At 41.1% G+C, this 16,421-nt stretch overlaps 2 protein-coding genes across 2 annotated transcripts in view; one reads left to right on the top strand and one right to left on the bottom strand.

Annotated features, from left to right (window-relative positions):
- Window positions 1-1,298, bottom strand: part of LOC138674568 (uncharacterized) — a 33,376-nt gene extending 32,078 nt beyond the window's left edge. Inside the window, exons 1-4 of the mRNA XM_069762390.1 lie at window positions 1,172-1,298; window positions 966-1,076; window positions 380-556; window positions 54-164 (exon numbers count right to left, since the gene is read on the bottom strand). Of these exons, the coding sequence (XP_069618491.1) occupies window positions 54-164; window positions 380-556; window positions 966-1,076; window positions 1,172-1,229 (457 nt within the window). The 5' untranslated portion in view covers window positions 1,230-1,298. The remainder of the gene's footprint in view (window positions 1-53; window positions 165-379; window positions 557-965; window positions 1,077-1,171) is intronic.
- Window positions 1,299-3,984: 2,686 nt separating this feature from the next.
- Window positions 3,985-6,266, top strand: LOC138674218 (uncharacterized). Its single transcript, XM_069762121.1, has 3 exons — window positions 3,985-4,318; window positions 4,527-4,637; window positions 4,819-6,266. The coding sequence occupies exons 1-3, from the start codon at window positions 4,168-4,170 to the stop codon at window positions 5,499-5,501; spliced, it is 945 nt and encodes a 314-aa protein (XP_069618222.1). The 5' UTR covers window positions 3,985-4,167; the 3' UTR covers window positions 5,502-6,266.
- Window positions 6,267-16,421: the final 10,155 nt, after the last annotated feature.

Genomic DNA, 16,421 nt, shown 5'->3' with positions numbered 1-16,421 from the left:
ATTGTAACAATATTTACATAAACCTGTATAGAGCAGTCCAGATATATACTTACAAGTATGAAGCGGGAATTGTCCCACATCAGCTCCTGGTTTAACGGGCGGCGCAATGCTCAAACTCGCAGAGGCGGGAATATTCTCTTTTTCAAGCTGTATTTTCCGGGCAACTAGATTAGCGGGTGTAAGTAAAAATATAACGATTAGCGAACACAGAATTGATTTTCTACACAAAACTGCAGCGGTGAGACGAATATATATATATATATATATATATATATATATATATTCAAAAATGAATTTTCTGACAGTTAGCTAGCAGCTGTAAGTAAATATGAGTATTACACAAAAGTGAGAATCGACTGTATTTCAAGTGAACAGATACCTTTTCTATTCTTGAAACATCGGCGTAACGAGTTGCCGCGTCTTTTAGGAGCATCGGGTTTCGCTGAAGTTGCAGGGTTCTTGACATCTATGATCTCCACGTCTGAACCCAGCGTATCGCGTGGTTCGGGAACACACCAGTTTTCAGCCATATCGTCAGATGTCTCCGTGTCAGTATCTGTATGAGAAATTGCGCGTAGTTCGTGTTTACATACAAAGGATTAAAGCAACTGATATAGTATAATATAGTTTTACGGTATAAACATATTTGCGGTGTAAATTAATATAGCAAGACTTATGCCGCTATATATTAATAATTCAGTATTATATTGGTGGCTACCGCTATTATTTGTTTTATTAATTTAATCATATATTTATTATGACATAATTTGTGTAATACAATAGTTAATAGATGCTATAGTTTTACGCCATAAACAGTATATATTAACATAGATAATATATATATATATATATATATATATATATATTTAGCATTCTTACATGTGATACATGAAAGATAAATATCTATGTACCGTGTTACAATGACATTTTTCCCTATCTAAAAGCAAAAAGGTGCTCCTAATTACCCATGATGAGATGAAGAGCAGGCCCATTATCGGCTATCGGCGCCACGGCTTCAATGCGCGCATAATTCTGCGTTATGAAATTATTGCGCCAATCGGGCGACATACACGGCTCTTAAATAAGAAAGAATGCATGAATATATAATACTTATAATATAATGACACAATCAGAATGAGTCAATACTCTGTACATTATACGCGTATAATACCTAATTGTGTGCTTGCAAGAAGGGGGCTGCATTGCTCGCGAGGGTATTGGGCTTCCATCTTAAATAAATAGGGGATAAGTTTTATCTATAACTGCTCCGCCAATAAATACAGTTTAAAACTACGTTACAAAAAATATGCTTTACAGGCATTGATAATATTAGACCGCAAATAAAACAGTAAACACTTACTTTTCAGAGAGTAGCGCAACTGTTCAGAGAGAAATTACCACCCACCGTGAACACACCTACAGGAAACCGCATTATACGGCACCCGTGACTAATTGCTCGCACATGTCAGATAACAATGGTTGTTATGACCCAGCCATAAGCCTTTCTATATTAATTATGTCCCACAAATATTGCTTATACAGTAAAAACTATATTATACATCGCTACTAAATATGCAGTTAGCTTCCAGTATAACACTAACTTATTAAACAAATAACATCCTTAATTATGGTTTAGAGATGCATAGTTAAATATAATTAAGCATTTGCGAATAATAACACAACTGTCTTATATACTTACATTTAGAATAGCTCTGCTTTTTAACCTAGTCGGGCTTCTGGTGGATGTCTGTTGTCCTGTAGTGGGACAGTCAGCTGTATTTATCCTGAGTGTCAGAAAGCAACTCAGGTGTTAACACCCAGAAACACACCCAGTTACGCCACATCACACGCCTTCTGTTAACACCCAGAACACAGTCATACATGCAATTAATGCATGTATTAACTCGGTATTATACGCGTATAATGTACAGAGTATTGACTCATTCTGATTGTGTCATTATATTATAAGTATTATATATTCATGCATTCTTTCTTATTTAAGAGCCGTGTATGTCGCCCGATTGGCGCAATAATTTCATAACGCAGAATTATGCGCGCATTGAAGCCGTGGCGCCGATAGCCGATAATGGGCCTGCTCTTCATCTCATCATGGGTAATTAGGAGCACCTTTTTGCGTTTAGATAGGGAAAAATGTCATTGTAACACGGTACATAGATATTTATCTTTCATGTATCACATGTAAGAATGCTAAATATATATATACAGTGGGGCAAAAAAGTATTTAGTCAGTCAGCAATAGTGCAAGTTCCACCACTTAAAAAGATGAGAGGCATCTGTAATTTACATCATAGGTAGACCTCAACTATGGTAGACAAACTGAGAAAAAAAAATCCAGAAAATCACATTGTCTGTATTTTTAACATTTTATTTGCATATTATGGTGGAAAATAAGTATTTGGTCAGAAACAACATTTCATCTCAATACTTTGTAATATATCCTTTGTTGGCAATGACAGAGGTCAAACGTTTTCTGTAAGTCTTCACAAGGTTGCCACACACTGTTGTTGGTATGTTGGCCAATTCCTCCATGCAGATCTCCTCTAGAGCAGTGATGTTTTTGGCTTTTCGCTTGGCAACACGGACTTTCAACTCCCTCCAAAGGTTTTCTATAGGGTTGAGCTCTGGAGACTGGCTAGGCCACTCCAGGACCTTGAAATGCTTCTTACGAAGCCACTCCTTCGTTGCCCTGGCGGTGTGCTTTGGATCATTGTCATGTTGAAAGACCCAGCCACGTTTCATCTTCAATGCCCTTGCTGATGGAAGGAGGTTTGCACTCAAAATCTCACGATACATGGCCCATTTATTCTTTCATGTACCCGGATCAGTCGTCCTGGCCCCTTTGCAGAGAAACAGCCCCAAAGCATGATGTTTCCACCACCATGCTTTACAGTAGGTATGGTGTTTGATGGATGCAACTCAGTATTCTTTTTCCTCCAAACACGACAAGTTGTGTTTCTACCAAACAGTTCCAGTTTGGTTTCATCAGACCATAGGACATTCTCCCAAAACTCCTCTGGATCATCCAAATGCTCTCTAGCAAACTTCAGACGGGCCCGGACATGTACTGGCTTAAGCAGTGGGACACGTCTGGCACTGCAGGATCTGAGTCCATGGTGACGTAGTGTGTCACTTATGGTAGGCCTTGTTACATTGGTCCCAGCTCTCTGCAGTTCATTCACTAGATCCCCCCGCGTGGTTTTGGGATTTTTGCTCACCGTTCTTGTGATCATTCTGACCCCACAGGGTGGGATTTAGCGTGGAGCCCCAGATCGAGGGAGATTATCAGTGGTCTTGTATGTCTTCCATTTTCTAATTATTGCTCCCACTGTTGATTTTTTCACTCCAAGCTGGTTGGCTATTGCAGATTCAGTCTTCCCAGCCTGGTGCAGGGCTACAATTTTGTTTCTGGTGTCCTTTGACAGTTCTTTGGTCTTCACCATAGTGGAGTTTGGAGTCAGACTGTTTGAGGGTGTGCACAGGTGTCTTTTTATACTGATAACAAGTTTAAACAGGTGCCATTACTACAGGTAATGAGTGGAGGAAAGAGGAGACTCTTAAAGAAGAAGTTACAGGTCTGTGAGAGCCTGAAATCTTGATTGTTTGTTTCTGACCAAATACTTATTTTCCACCATAATATGCAAATAAAATGTTAAAAAAACAGACAATGTGATTTTCTGGATTTTTTTTTCTCAGTTTGTCTCCCATAGTTGAGGTCTACCTATGATGTAAATTACAGACGCCTCTAATCTTTTTAAGTGGTGGAACTTGCACTATTGCTGACTGACTAAATACTTTTTTGCCCCACTGTATATATATATATATATATATATATATATATATATTATCTATGTTAATATATACTGTTTATGGCGTAAAACTATAGCATCTATTAACTATTGTATTACACAAATTATGTCATAATAAATATATGATTAAATTAATAAAACAAATAATAGCGGTAGCCACCAATATAATACTGAATTATTAATATATAGCGGCATAAGTCTTGCTATATTAATTTACACCGCAAATATGTTTATACCGTAAAACTATATTATACTATATCAGTTGCTTTAATCCTTTGTATGTAAACACGAACTACGCGCAATTTCTCATACAGATACTGACACGGAGACATCTGACGATATGGCTGAAAACTGGTGTGTTCCCGAACCACGCGATACGCTGGGTTCAGACGTGGAGATCATAGATGTCAAGAACCCTGCAACTTCAGCGAAACCCGATGCTCCTAAAAGACGCGGCAACTCGTTACGCCGATGTTTCAAGAATAGAAAAGGTATCTGTTCACTTGAAATACAGTCGATTCTCACTTTTGTGTAATACTCATATTTTACTTACAGCTGCTAACTAACTGTCAGAAAATTCATTTTTGAATATATATATATATATATATATATATATTCGTCTCACCGCTGCAGTTTTGTGTAGAAAATCAATTCTGTGTTCGCTAATCGTTATATTTTTACTTACACCCGCTAATCTAGTTGCCCGGAAAATACAGCTTGAAAAAGAGAATATTCCCGCCTCTGCGAGTTTGAGCATTGCGCCGCCCGTTAAACCAGGAGCTGATGTGGGACAATTCCCGCTTCATACTTGTAAGTATATATCTGGACTGCTCTATACAGGTTTATGTAAATATTGTTACAATGATTTCATGGGTACCTGTCCCCATTAACTTTTCAAATATTACGCATGATCATAGCTATGCGTCGCCGTTTAGCTTTTCCAATTTTGCGCCGTTTCGCGGCTAACCGCCACTTGTATCTTTTCTTTTAGATACGTCGCCTCTTCAGCAACGAGTTTTGCACCGGCGTAATTACGACGCTGAAGAGAATCAACCACAAAGAGCTAATACGGCGGTGCGAACAACATCTCTCTCGCCCATCTGTGTTGTGGATCGTGATGAATGCTACGCTGCACCAAAACAACCCGGGAATCCAAGCCCCAAGATTTCACATCAGAAATATACGAACGTTTCAAGAGAGAAACGTGCAGCGCCGAACGCTAGGCCCCGCATAACTCGGCCCGCCAATAGCACAGGCGTCATACCACAAGTTACGCCTGAAAACAGAGAAATTGAACAGCTCTCCGAGGGTATGTGGTCACCCACAGAGCCCCTCAATATACCTGTGTGCCAGACTGTGCAATCTGCAGATACTGCTCTTGCAGGCTCTTCTAGCGTTTTTGCCCCTGTATTACCTCTAAAGAAACGAGCCGTATCCCGACGCCGTGTAGGTAGAAAGCAGAAAGTTGCTGTACATACACCTTACACAGGTCGTCCTTCGTGGGATGCTGACCATGTCAAAATGTTTACTGACATGTCTGCGCAGTACGCTCAAAGCAAACTCGCACAGATGGAACTAAAATCTTTCTGCGATACATATGAAAGACTGTTAAATGCATGTCCAACACCTGACATTACCGAGGAGCTGCGTGCTTTCAAACTAAATCACCCCTGATAAATCTAACTAAAGTCTTTTAAATCACATACAATGGTTGTCATTTTTCATAATATGTGCGTGTTGTGTGTTGTGTGTATTTGTCAGGGTCCGTCCATTGTTCATCGTTTCGTTATCAGATTCCGCAAAGATGCATTTGTCATCATTATGCTGTTAGCTAACTTAAAATTTGAGATGCTGTTTTATTGTGAGAAATAATTACACTGCCATGTAAATACACGCCTAAGGTATACGCAGAATTATAGATAGCGTCGCCAGCTGGGAAATTAATTGAGAAACGAGTCCAGTGGTAACGCGCCGCGAGCTGCAATAATTCAATATAAAATGACTATTTTCATCATGTGATAAAATAATGCAGAATTAAAGAAAGCTGGAATAATATATGTGGCTGTGTCAGCGCTAAAATAGAAAAATGTTAGTAATTCAATATAAAATGGCTATTTTCAGAATTTGACATTACCGCTTGCTATAGCGTTATTTTTATAAACATGTGTTATCCCCGAATCAAATTAACAATATCAAACATGTTGTGTTATAAAAGCATAAATAAAACTGATAGAAATGCACAAAGAGAAATGTTATCCCAGAATAATTAATATGATATTCTGCCATCTAGTGGCCGTGATGGGTAATTGGTTATGCTACACATTTCTCAAAGAAATGTCTTTGTAAGCCAACAACGAAATTTTACACAAAAAACAAGAAAAACAGTAATACATGTGCAGCAGTAACTTAAAATGTGTTCCCAGAATCAAATTACCAATATCAAACATGTTGTGTTATAAATGCATGAATAAAACTGATAGAAATGCACAAAGAGAAATGTTATCCCATGACTATTTTCATCATGTGATAAAATAATGCAGAATTAAAGAAAGCAGGAATAATATATGTGGCTGTGTCAGCGCTAAAATAGAAAAATGTTAGTAATTCAATATAAAATGGCTATTTTCAGAATTTTACATTACCGCTTGCTATAGCGTTATTTTTATAAACATGTGTTATCCCCGAATCAAATTAACAATATCAAACATGTTGTGTTATAAAAGCATAAATAAAACTGATAGAAATGCACAAAGAGAAATGTTATCCCAGAATAATTAATATGATATTCTGCCATCTAGTGGCCGTGATGGGTAATTGGTTATGCTACACATTTCTCAAAGAAATGTCTTTGTAAGCCAACAACGAAATTTTACACAAAAAAACAAGAAAAACAGTAATACATGTGCAGCAGTAACTTAAAATGTGTTCCCAGAATCAAATTACCAATATCAAACATGTTGTGTTATAAATTCATGAATAAAACTGATAGAAATGCACAAAGAGAAATGTTATCCCATGACTATTTTCATCATGTGATAAAATAATGCAGAATTAAAGAAAGCGGGAATAATATATGTGGCTGTGTCAGCGCTAAAATAGAAAAATGTTAGTAATTCAATATAAAATGGCTATTTTCAGAATTTGACATTACCGCTTGCTATAGCGTTATTTTTATAAACATGTGTTATCCCCGAATCAAATTAACAATATCAAACATGTTGTGTTATAAAAGCATAAATAAAACTGATAGAAATGCACAAAGAGAAATGTTATCCCAGAATAATTAATATGATATTCTGCCATCTAGTGGCCGTGATGGGTAATTGGTTATGCTACACATTTCTCAAAGAAATGTCTTTGTAAGCCAACAACGAAATTTTACACAAAAAAACAAGAAAAACAGTAATACATGTGCAGCAGTAACTTAAAATGTGTTCCCAGAATCAAATTACCAATATCAAACATGTTGTGTTATAAATGCATGAATAAAACTGATAGAAATGCACAAAGAGTGCAGAAGTGTTATTTCTATAAAGATATATTGCCCGGTTTCTTATGTATGTCCAGTTATTTTCAACAAAACAAGGATAGAGTCAAATTATAGACAGCACATCCAAAGTGCATAAAGATAATAACATAAATAAGTCCTAAATGTCTATTTCTTGTGTGTGTGTGTGTGTGTGTGTGTGCTGTATGTGTTGTGTGTGTGTGGGTTCTGTGTGTTTGTTGTGTGTGGTTCTGTGTTGTGTGCGTGTGTGTGTGTGTGTGTGTTTGTGCCTGTCTGACCGCGATTTTACACAAAAACATTAAAAGTCTGTATATGTTAGATGTCTTTGTATAAAAAGGAGTCAAATTATAGGCAGCACAGGCACCTGTAAAATTAATAGTGTAAAATTAATATGTGCTAAAATAATGTAGAATTAATGAAAGCTGTAATAATATATGGGAATGTGTCACTTTTATATTCGTATAAAACACAACGCTTCTTACATGACAATCAAACAACAAAAACAAATGAAAGGTGTTATAAACCATGTGTAAAATAAATACACGACTAGGCTATATTTATAAACATGTGTTACCCCAGAATCAAGGCCACAATAACTTTTCTTTAAGCCGCTGACCCGCAGTTGGAACTAAAATCTTTCTGCGATACATATGAAAGACTGTTAAATGCGTGTCCAACACCTGACAATACCGAGGAGCTGCGTGCTTTCAAACTAAATCACCCCTGATAAATCTAACTAAAGTCTTTTAAATCACATACAATGGTTGTCATTTTTCATAATATGTGCGTGTTGTGTGCTGTGTGTATTTGTGTGTGTGTGTGAGTTCTGTATGTGTTGCGTGTTCTTTACAGAACCATAAACTTATAATAGCAAAATGTTGATGCCGACAGCCACACACAGATGTATTTTTGCATTATTTCACAGTGCCTGATGAGTACCGGATGCATGGTTGGTTGAGAAGCGCCCGTGGGTGCAGAAGTGTTTGTGGCCCGCATATTAATAAAGCACAAAAAATCCCTGACCTATGTGGTCAGCATATTAATAATGTGCAAAAAACATGATAACATAAGTCCTAAATGCCTAATAACCGCATATTAATAAAGTGCAAAAACATGATAACATAAGTCCTAAATGCCTAATAATCGCATATTAATCATAAATAAGTTCTAAATGTCTATTTCTTGTGTGTGTTGTATGTTAATAAAGTGCAAAAATCACTGACCTATGTGGCCCGCATATTAATAAAGTGCAAAAATCCCTGACCTATGTGGTCAACATATTAATAAAGTGCAAAAAACATGATAACATAAGTCCTAAATGACTAATAACCGCATATTAATAAAGTGCAAAAAAAAAAAAAAATCCCTGACCTATGACAAAAAGCTAATATAATATAAACCAAAGATATAAAAAGAATGCTGAATTTTTACTAAACAGGTTGCTGCAGAATAAAAATGTCACAGCATGGAATAATAATGTTGAATTTATTTTCAAAGGATATTAGTAAGGCCGCGCACCAATAAATGATTTTACAATATTGTGCTATAAATCCCTTATAAATGAGAATGTGTTATAAATATCATATAAAAGTTGTGAAATTAATGTGTGATAAAATAATGTAGAATTAAAGAACGCCGAAATAATATCTGCGTATGCTGCAGTGCTAAAAGTTGTACATTTGTTTCTTACGTGTTTTGGTGCAGCCAAGAAGATTTTTTATGCAGATTTTATATAAAATGCGGGCGAAAATAGTTAATATTGGTGTATTTTCATACTTGTTCATCGTGTCGTTATCAGATACCGCAATGATGCATTTGTCAGCATCATGCTGTTAGCTAACTTAAAATTTGAGCTGTTGTTTTATCGTGAGAAATAAATCTTTTTAAATTTTTTACAATATCGTGTCTTTGGTTTTACTTGTGTTGTAACATTGGGTCATATTATAACTTGTGTTGTGACATTGGTGCATATCGCTTCTGTGTATATAAGGCAGCCACAAGGAGAAAATCTGCTACAATGTGAATAAACACAACTTACAATGCCCTCAGTAGATAACCTTCAGGTACAATACATGTACAAACAAAAAAAGCTGCCTCTTCTGTTTGTGAAAATAAACATTTATGGGGTACGCAAATACAACAACAATTGACCTAGGTGTTATAAACCTCTGAACCGCAGTTAACCTAAACATTTAGGTAATGTTCACCATTTAGTTAGTGTTCACCATTTACAAAAACAAATAGACAGCTTTAAGTTCTCCACTATATGAATACACTGCAAATACCCACAGCAGATTCTCTGTTTGTGAAAATAAACATTTAGTTAATGTTCACCATAGTGTTCAGTAGAGACACATATAAACAGCTTTAAGTTCTCCACTATATGAATACACTGTGAATGAAACAAAAGCTTACAGAATCAAACTCGGGGCTACGTATAAAATCTATTATAAAACAAATGAGAAAGGTGTTATAAACCACGTGTAAAATAAATACACGACTAGGCTATAATTATAAACATGTGTTATTCCACAAAATACGGGAATAATATCAAAACTACAACAAATTAAACTATATTAAACTATATCAAAAGGGGTAATCAAACAAGGAGGGCCAGCTGGCTACCAGCCGGCAGACGAGGGGAGGGGTTACACATTTTGATACACTTTGATAGGGGCGGGGCACCTGTCAGATTGAGTTTGACGAAACCTATGAATTATACACTACTCGCCATGTATCTCCGCAATAACGACCTATGGAACACATTATGGATGGCAAAAGAAGCAGGAAGGGCCAAACGAAATGACACAGGATTGAGAACCTCAGAACTCTTATACGGACCAATGAAACGAGGCTTAAACTTAGGAGAGGAAACCTTCATAGGAACATAACGAGACGACAACCAAACCAAATCCCCAACACGAAGTCAGGGACCCACACAGCGCCGGCGGTTAGCGAAACGTTGAGCCTTCTCCTGGGACAATGTCAAATTGTCCACCACATGAGTCCAAATCTGCTGCAACCTATCCACCACAGTATCTACACCAGGACAGTCTGAAGACTCAACCTGCCCTGAAGAGAAACGAGGATGGAAACCAGAATTGCAGAAAAACGGCGAAACCAAAGTAGCCGAGCTGGCCCGATTATTAAGGGCTAACTCAGCCAACGGCAAAAAGGACACCCAATCATCCTGATCAGCAGAAACAAAGCATCTCAGATATGTTTCCAAAGTTTGATTAGTTCGTTCGGTTTGGCCATTTGTCTGAGGATGGAAAGCCGAGGAAAAAGACAAATCAATGCCCATCCTAGCACAAAAGGATCGCCAAAACCTTGAAACAAACTGGGAATCTCTGTCAGAAACGATGTTCTCCGGGATACCATGTAAACGAACCACATGCTGGAAAAATAATGGCACCAAATCAGAGTAGGAAGGCAATTTAGACAAAGGTACCAAATGGACCATCTTAGAAAAGCGATCACAAACCACCCAAATGACCGACATCTTTTGAGAGACAGGGAGATCCAAAATAAAATCCATAGAAATATGCGTCCAGGGCCTCTTCGGGACCGGCAAGGGCAAAAGCAACCCACTGGCATGAGAACAGCAGGGCTTAGCCCGAGCACAAGTCCCACAGGACTGCACAAAAGAACGCACATCCCGTGACAAAGACGGCCACCAGAAGGATCTAGCCACCAAATCTCTGGTACCAAAAATTCCAGGATGCCCAGCCAACACAGAACAATGAATCTCAGAGATAACTCTACTAGTCCATCTATCAGGGACAAACAGTTTCTCCGCTGGGCAACGGTCAGGTCTATCAGCCTGAAATTTTTGCAGCACCCGCAGCAAATCAGGGGAGATGGCAGACAAAATTACCCCCTCTTTGAGAATACCCGCCGGCTCAGGAACACCCAGAGAGTCAGGCACAAAACTCCTTGACAGGGCATCAGCCTTCACATTCTTAGAGCCCGGAAGGTACGAAACCACAAAATCAAAACGGGAGAAAAATAACGACCATGGAGCCTGTCTCGGATTCAACCGTTTGGCAGACTCAAGATAAGTCAAATTCTTGTGATCTGTCAAGACCACCACGCGATGCTTGGCTCCTTCCAGCCAATGACGCCACTCCTCGAATGCCCACTTCATGGCCAACAATTCACGATTACCAACATCATAGTTACGCTCAGCAGGCGAAAACTTTCTAGAAAAGAAAGCACATGGCTTCATCACCGAGCCATCAGAACTTCTTTGCGACAAAACAGCCCCTGCTCCAATCTCAGAAGCATCAACCTCAACCTGAAACGGAAGCGAAACATCTGACTGGCACAACACAGGGGCAGAAGAAAAACGACGCTTCAACTCCTGAAAAGCCTCTACAGCCGCAGAAGACCAATTGACCACATCAGCACCCTTCTTGGTCAAATCAATCAACGGTTTAGCAACAGTAGAAAAATTAGCGATGAAGCGCCGATAAAAATTAGCAAAGCCCAGGAGCTTTTGCAGGCTCTTCACAGATGTCGGCTGAGTCCAATCGTAAATGGCCTGGACTTTAACAGGGTCCATCTCGATAGTAGAAGGGGAAAAAATGAACCCCAAAAATGAAACCTTCTGAACTCCAAAGAGACACTTTGACCCCTTCACAAACAAGGAATTCGCACGAAGGACCTGGAACACCATTCTGACCTGCTTCACATGAGACTCCCAATCATCCGAAAAGACCAAAATATCATCCAAATATACAATCAGGAATTTATCCAGGTACTCTCGGAAGATGTCATGCATAAAGGACTGAAATACTGATGGAGCATTGGAAAGCCCGAATGGCATAACCAGGTACTCAAAATGGCCCTCGGGCGTATTAAATGCTGTTTTCCATTCATCGCCTTGTTTAATACGCACAAGATTATACGCCCCTCGAAGATCTATCTTCGTGAATCAACTAGCCCCTTTAATACTAGCAAACAAATCAGACAGCAACGGCAAAGGATACTGAAATTTGATTGTAATTTTATTAAGAAGGCGGTAATCAATGCAAGGTCTCAAAGAACCATCCTTCTTGGCCACAAAAAAGAACCCTGCTCCTAACGGTGATGACGACGGGCGAATATGGCCTTTCTCCAAGGATTCCTTTATATAACTCCGCATAGCGGCGTGTTCTGGCACAGATAAATTGAACAATCGACCCTTAGGAAACTTACTACCAGGAATCTAATTGCACAATCGCAATCCCTATGAGGAGGTAGGGCACTGGCTTTGGGCTCATCAAATACATCCCGATAATCCGACAACTCTGGAACTTCAGAAGGAGTGGAAGACGAAATAGACAAAAATGGAACATCACCATGTACCCCCTGGCAACCCCAGCTGGACACAGACATAGATTTCCAGTCCAATACTGGATTATGAACCTGTAGCCATGGCAACCCCAAAACGACCACATCATGCAGATTATGCAACACCAGAAAGCGGATATCCTCCTGATGTGCAGGAGCCATGCACATGGTCAATTGGGTCCAATACTGAGGCTTATTCTTGGCCAAAGGCGTAGCATCAATTCCTCTCAATGGAATAGGATACTGCAAGGGCTCCAAGAAAAAACCACAGCGCCTAGCATACTCCAAGTCCATCAAATTCAGGGCAGCGCCTGAATCCACAAATGCCATAACAGAATAGGATGACAAAGAGCAAATCAGAGTAACAGACAATAGAAATTTAGACTGTACCGTACCAATGGTGGCAGACCTAGCGAACCGCTTAGTGCGCTTAGGACAATTGGAGATAGCATGAGTGGATTCACCACAGTAAAAACACAGCCCATTCCGACGTCTGTGTTCTTGCCGTTCAGCTCTGGTCAAAGTCCTATCACATTGAATAGGCTCAGGCCCATGCTCAGATAGTACCGCCAAATGGTGCACAGCTTTACGCTCACGCAAGCGTCGATCGATCTGAGTGGCCAAGGACATAGACACATTCAGACCAGCAGGCATGGGAAACCCCACCATGACATCCTTAAGGGCTTCAGAGAGACCCTTTCTGAAGATTGCTGCCAGGGCACATTCATTCCACTGAGTGAGCACAGACCACTTTCTAAACTTCTGACAATATATCTCCGCTTCATCCTGACCCTGACACAGAGCCAGCAAGATTTTCTCTGCCTGATCCACTGAATTAGGTTCGTCATAAAGCAATCCAAGCGCCAGGAAAAACGCATCAACATCACGCAATGCCGGATCTCCTGGCGCAAGAGAAAATGCCCAGTCTTGAGGGTCCCCACGTAACAAAGAAATAATGATCTTAACTTGTTGAACAGGGTCACCTGAGGAGCGAGGTTTCAAGGCAAGAAACAATTTACAATTATTTTTGAAATTCAAGAACTTAGATCTATCACTAGTGTTGAGCGATACCTTCCGATATCGGAAAGTATCGGTATCGGATAGGATCGGCCGATATTCAAAAAATATCAGATATCGCCGATACCGATACCCGATCCCAATGCAAGTCAATGGGACCAAAATATCGGAATTAAAATAAACCCTTTCTTGCCTTGTAGGTTCATTCTACATGAAGGAAAACAACTAAGAATAATGCCGGATGTATTTGGGGAGGTGGCGGAGACATTAAAGTCATAGAGGTTTATCCCAATCAAATAGAATAGCATGTTTTTTGTTTTTTTTAAGACGTTCGGAGTGACAAAGATATTGACTATGTAAATTTTTTTTTTTATTTTGTCAGGTCTTGATGTTTCACTATTCCACGCCCTTCCCCTTCTTTTTTTTCTTTTTCCACACTTTCATCTTCATCATCATCAGCATCTTTGACATCAACTTCTTCTTCACCTTATTCATCTTCTTCTTCATCCTTTACCTTTTTTTTTTTTTTTTTTATTACATTCTTCATATTCATTTTATTCAACTATTATTATTCTTCCTATTCTACATATTCTTTTTATTCCACTGTTATTATTCTTCCTATTCTACTTCTTCATCATATTCTCATTTGTGACAGGCATTCCCGTAGTTGTTATCTATAAAAGTTGGAAGATTACACCTTCCGTTCTGCCAGTCACAAAAGTTACATTTGTCCGCGTTCAGTTTGGCCTGCAGCATCAGGCTTTATCCAGGGGCACCACGAGGAGGAACGGACTCACCCCCATACACTGCTTAGTCTTCTTCTGCATATAATTTAGATAATATCTTTTGCTCTGATATTAAGTCTTATGCTTAATGTTCTTCTGCTCTTTGTTCTGCAGCCTCTTGTTCTTCTGCTTCTCGGTCTTCCATGTCGTCGTCTCCAGGGTCGTCGTCTCCAGTGTCGTCATCTCCGCCGTCGTCGTCTCAGCCGTCGTCGTCTCCGCCGTCGTCGTCTCCGCCGTCGTCGTCGTCGTCGTCATCGGGGTGGTCTTCCGGGTCGTCGACGTCGTCATCGGGGTGGTCTTCCGGGTCGTCGACTTTAGGGTCTTCAACTTGGAAATGTAGCAGAAGGTACAAGAAGGCTGAGAAAATGCCAAGAACCAGCTGATGGAACTGGAACTCTGATGGCTACCCGAAGGTTCAAGAGCCTATGGAACTACCGAGGACCAGCTGACGTTACTGGAACCCGGTTACTAAGCAGGAGGTACCCGTGCTAAAAAGCACTACCAAGGACCGCCTGACGTTGGCGGAACTCGGATACCCAGAAGGAGGCACCTAAGCCAAAGGCTCTGCCCGGAACCAGCTGACGGCACTGGAACCAGGATGGGGAGCAGAAGGTACAAGAGCAAAAGACACTGCCGAGAACCAGCTGACGGTACTGGAACCCGGATGGGTAGTCGAAGGTCCAAGAGCCAATGGAACTACCGAGGACCAGCTGACGTTACTGGAACCCGGTTACTAAGCAGGAGGTACCCGTGCCCGAAAGCACTACCAAGGACCACCTGACGTTGGTGGAACTTGGATACCCAGAAGGAGGCACCTAAGCCAAAGGCTCTGCCCGGAACCAACTGACGGTACTGGAACCAGGATGGGGAGCAGAAGGTACAAGAGCAAAAGACACTGCCGAGAACCAGCTGACGGTGCTGGAACCAGGTGGTGGACCTGAAGGTCCACAGGAGAGGAGAGAAAAGCTAGGCCGCGAGGCAGCCGCAGTTACCGAACCCCAACAGTCTTACAGGGGGAGCTGGGCCTACTGGCACTACAGAACCAGCCTTGACTACCAGTTCACGCAGCCCACATAGGAAGCTCCTAAACTGGAGGCACCCTGGAGTTGGCTAACCCGACCGCACCACGACGGGGCAAGCATAGGCGTCTCATTGAGCTTGACACAACCCGGAAACAGCTGACGGTGCTGAAACCAGGCTTGGCACGAGAGAGTACCTGTGTCAAGAACACTGCCGAGAACCAGCTGGCGGTGCTGGAACCCAGATGCGTTGCCCCAGTGTGCAAGAGCCAATGGCACGACCGAGGACCAGCTGGCGGTGCTGGAACCCGGTTACTAAGCTGTAGGTGCCCGCGCTTAAAAGCACTACCAAGGACCGCCTGACATTGGCGGAACTCGGATACCCAGGAGGAGGCACCTAAGCCAAAGGCTCGGCCTGGAACCAGCTGACGGTGCTGGAACCAGGTGGTGGACCCGAAGGCCCACAGGAGAGGAGAGAACAGCTAGGCCGCGAGGCAGCCGCAGTTACCGAACCCCAACAGTCCTACAGGGGGAGCTGGGCCTACTGGCACTACAGAACCAGCCTTGACTACCAATTCATGCAGCCCACATAGGAAGCTCCTAAACTGGAGGCACCCTGGAGTTGGCTAACCCGACCGCAACACGACGGGGCAAGCATAGGCGTCTCAGCGAGTTTGACACAACCCGGAAACAGCTGACGGTGCTGAAACCAGGTTTGGCACGAGGGAGTACCTGTGACAAAAACACTGCCGAGAACCAGCTGGCGGTGCTGGAACCCAGATGCGTTGCCCCAGTGTGCAAGAGCCAATGGCACGACCGAGGACCAGCTGACGGTGCTGGAACCCGGTTACTAAGCTGTAGGTGCCCGCGCCTAAAAGCACTACCAAGGACCGCCTGACGTTGGCAGAACTCGGATACCCAGGAGGAGGCA

This window comes from Ranitomeya imitator, chromosome 4 (assembly GCF_032444005.1).
Source record: "Ranitomeya imitator isolate aRanImi1 chromosome 4, aRanImi1.pri, whole genome shotgun sequence".
In the NCBI taxonomy this organism is placed as follows: domain Eukaryota; kingdom Metazoa; phylum Chordata; class Amphibia; order Anura; family Dendrobatidae; genus Ranitomeya; species Ranitomeya imitator.
The sequence above is the reverse complement of the archived record's forward strand: the minus strand, read 5'-3'. Positions and strand labels throughout refer to the sequence as shown.

What these genes read in the sequence shown, in the direction of transcription:
- LOC138674218 (XM_069762121.1), top strand. Translation starts at nt 4,168, where the DNA reads ATGGCTGAAAACTGGTGTGTTCCCGAACCACGCGATACGCTGGGTTCA. An exon ending in ATGTTTCAAGAATAGAAAAG is followed by an intron (nt 4,319 to 4,526) that starts GTATCTGTTCAC and finishes CCGCTAATCTAG; the next exon opens with TTGCCCGGAAAATACAGCTT. An exon ending in ACAATTCCCGCTTCATACTT is followed by an intron (nt 4,638 to 4,818) that starts GTAAGTATATAT and finishes CTTTTCTTTTAG; the next exon opens with ATACGTCGCCTCTTCAGCAA.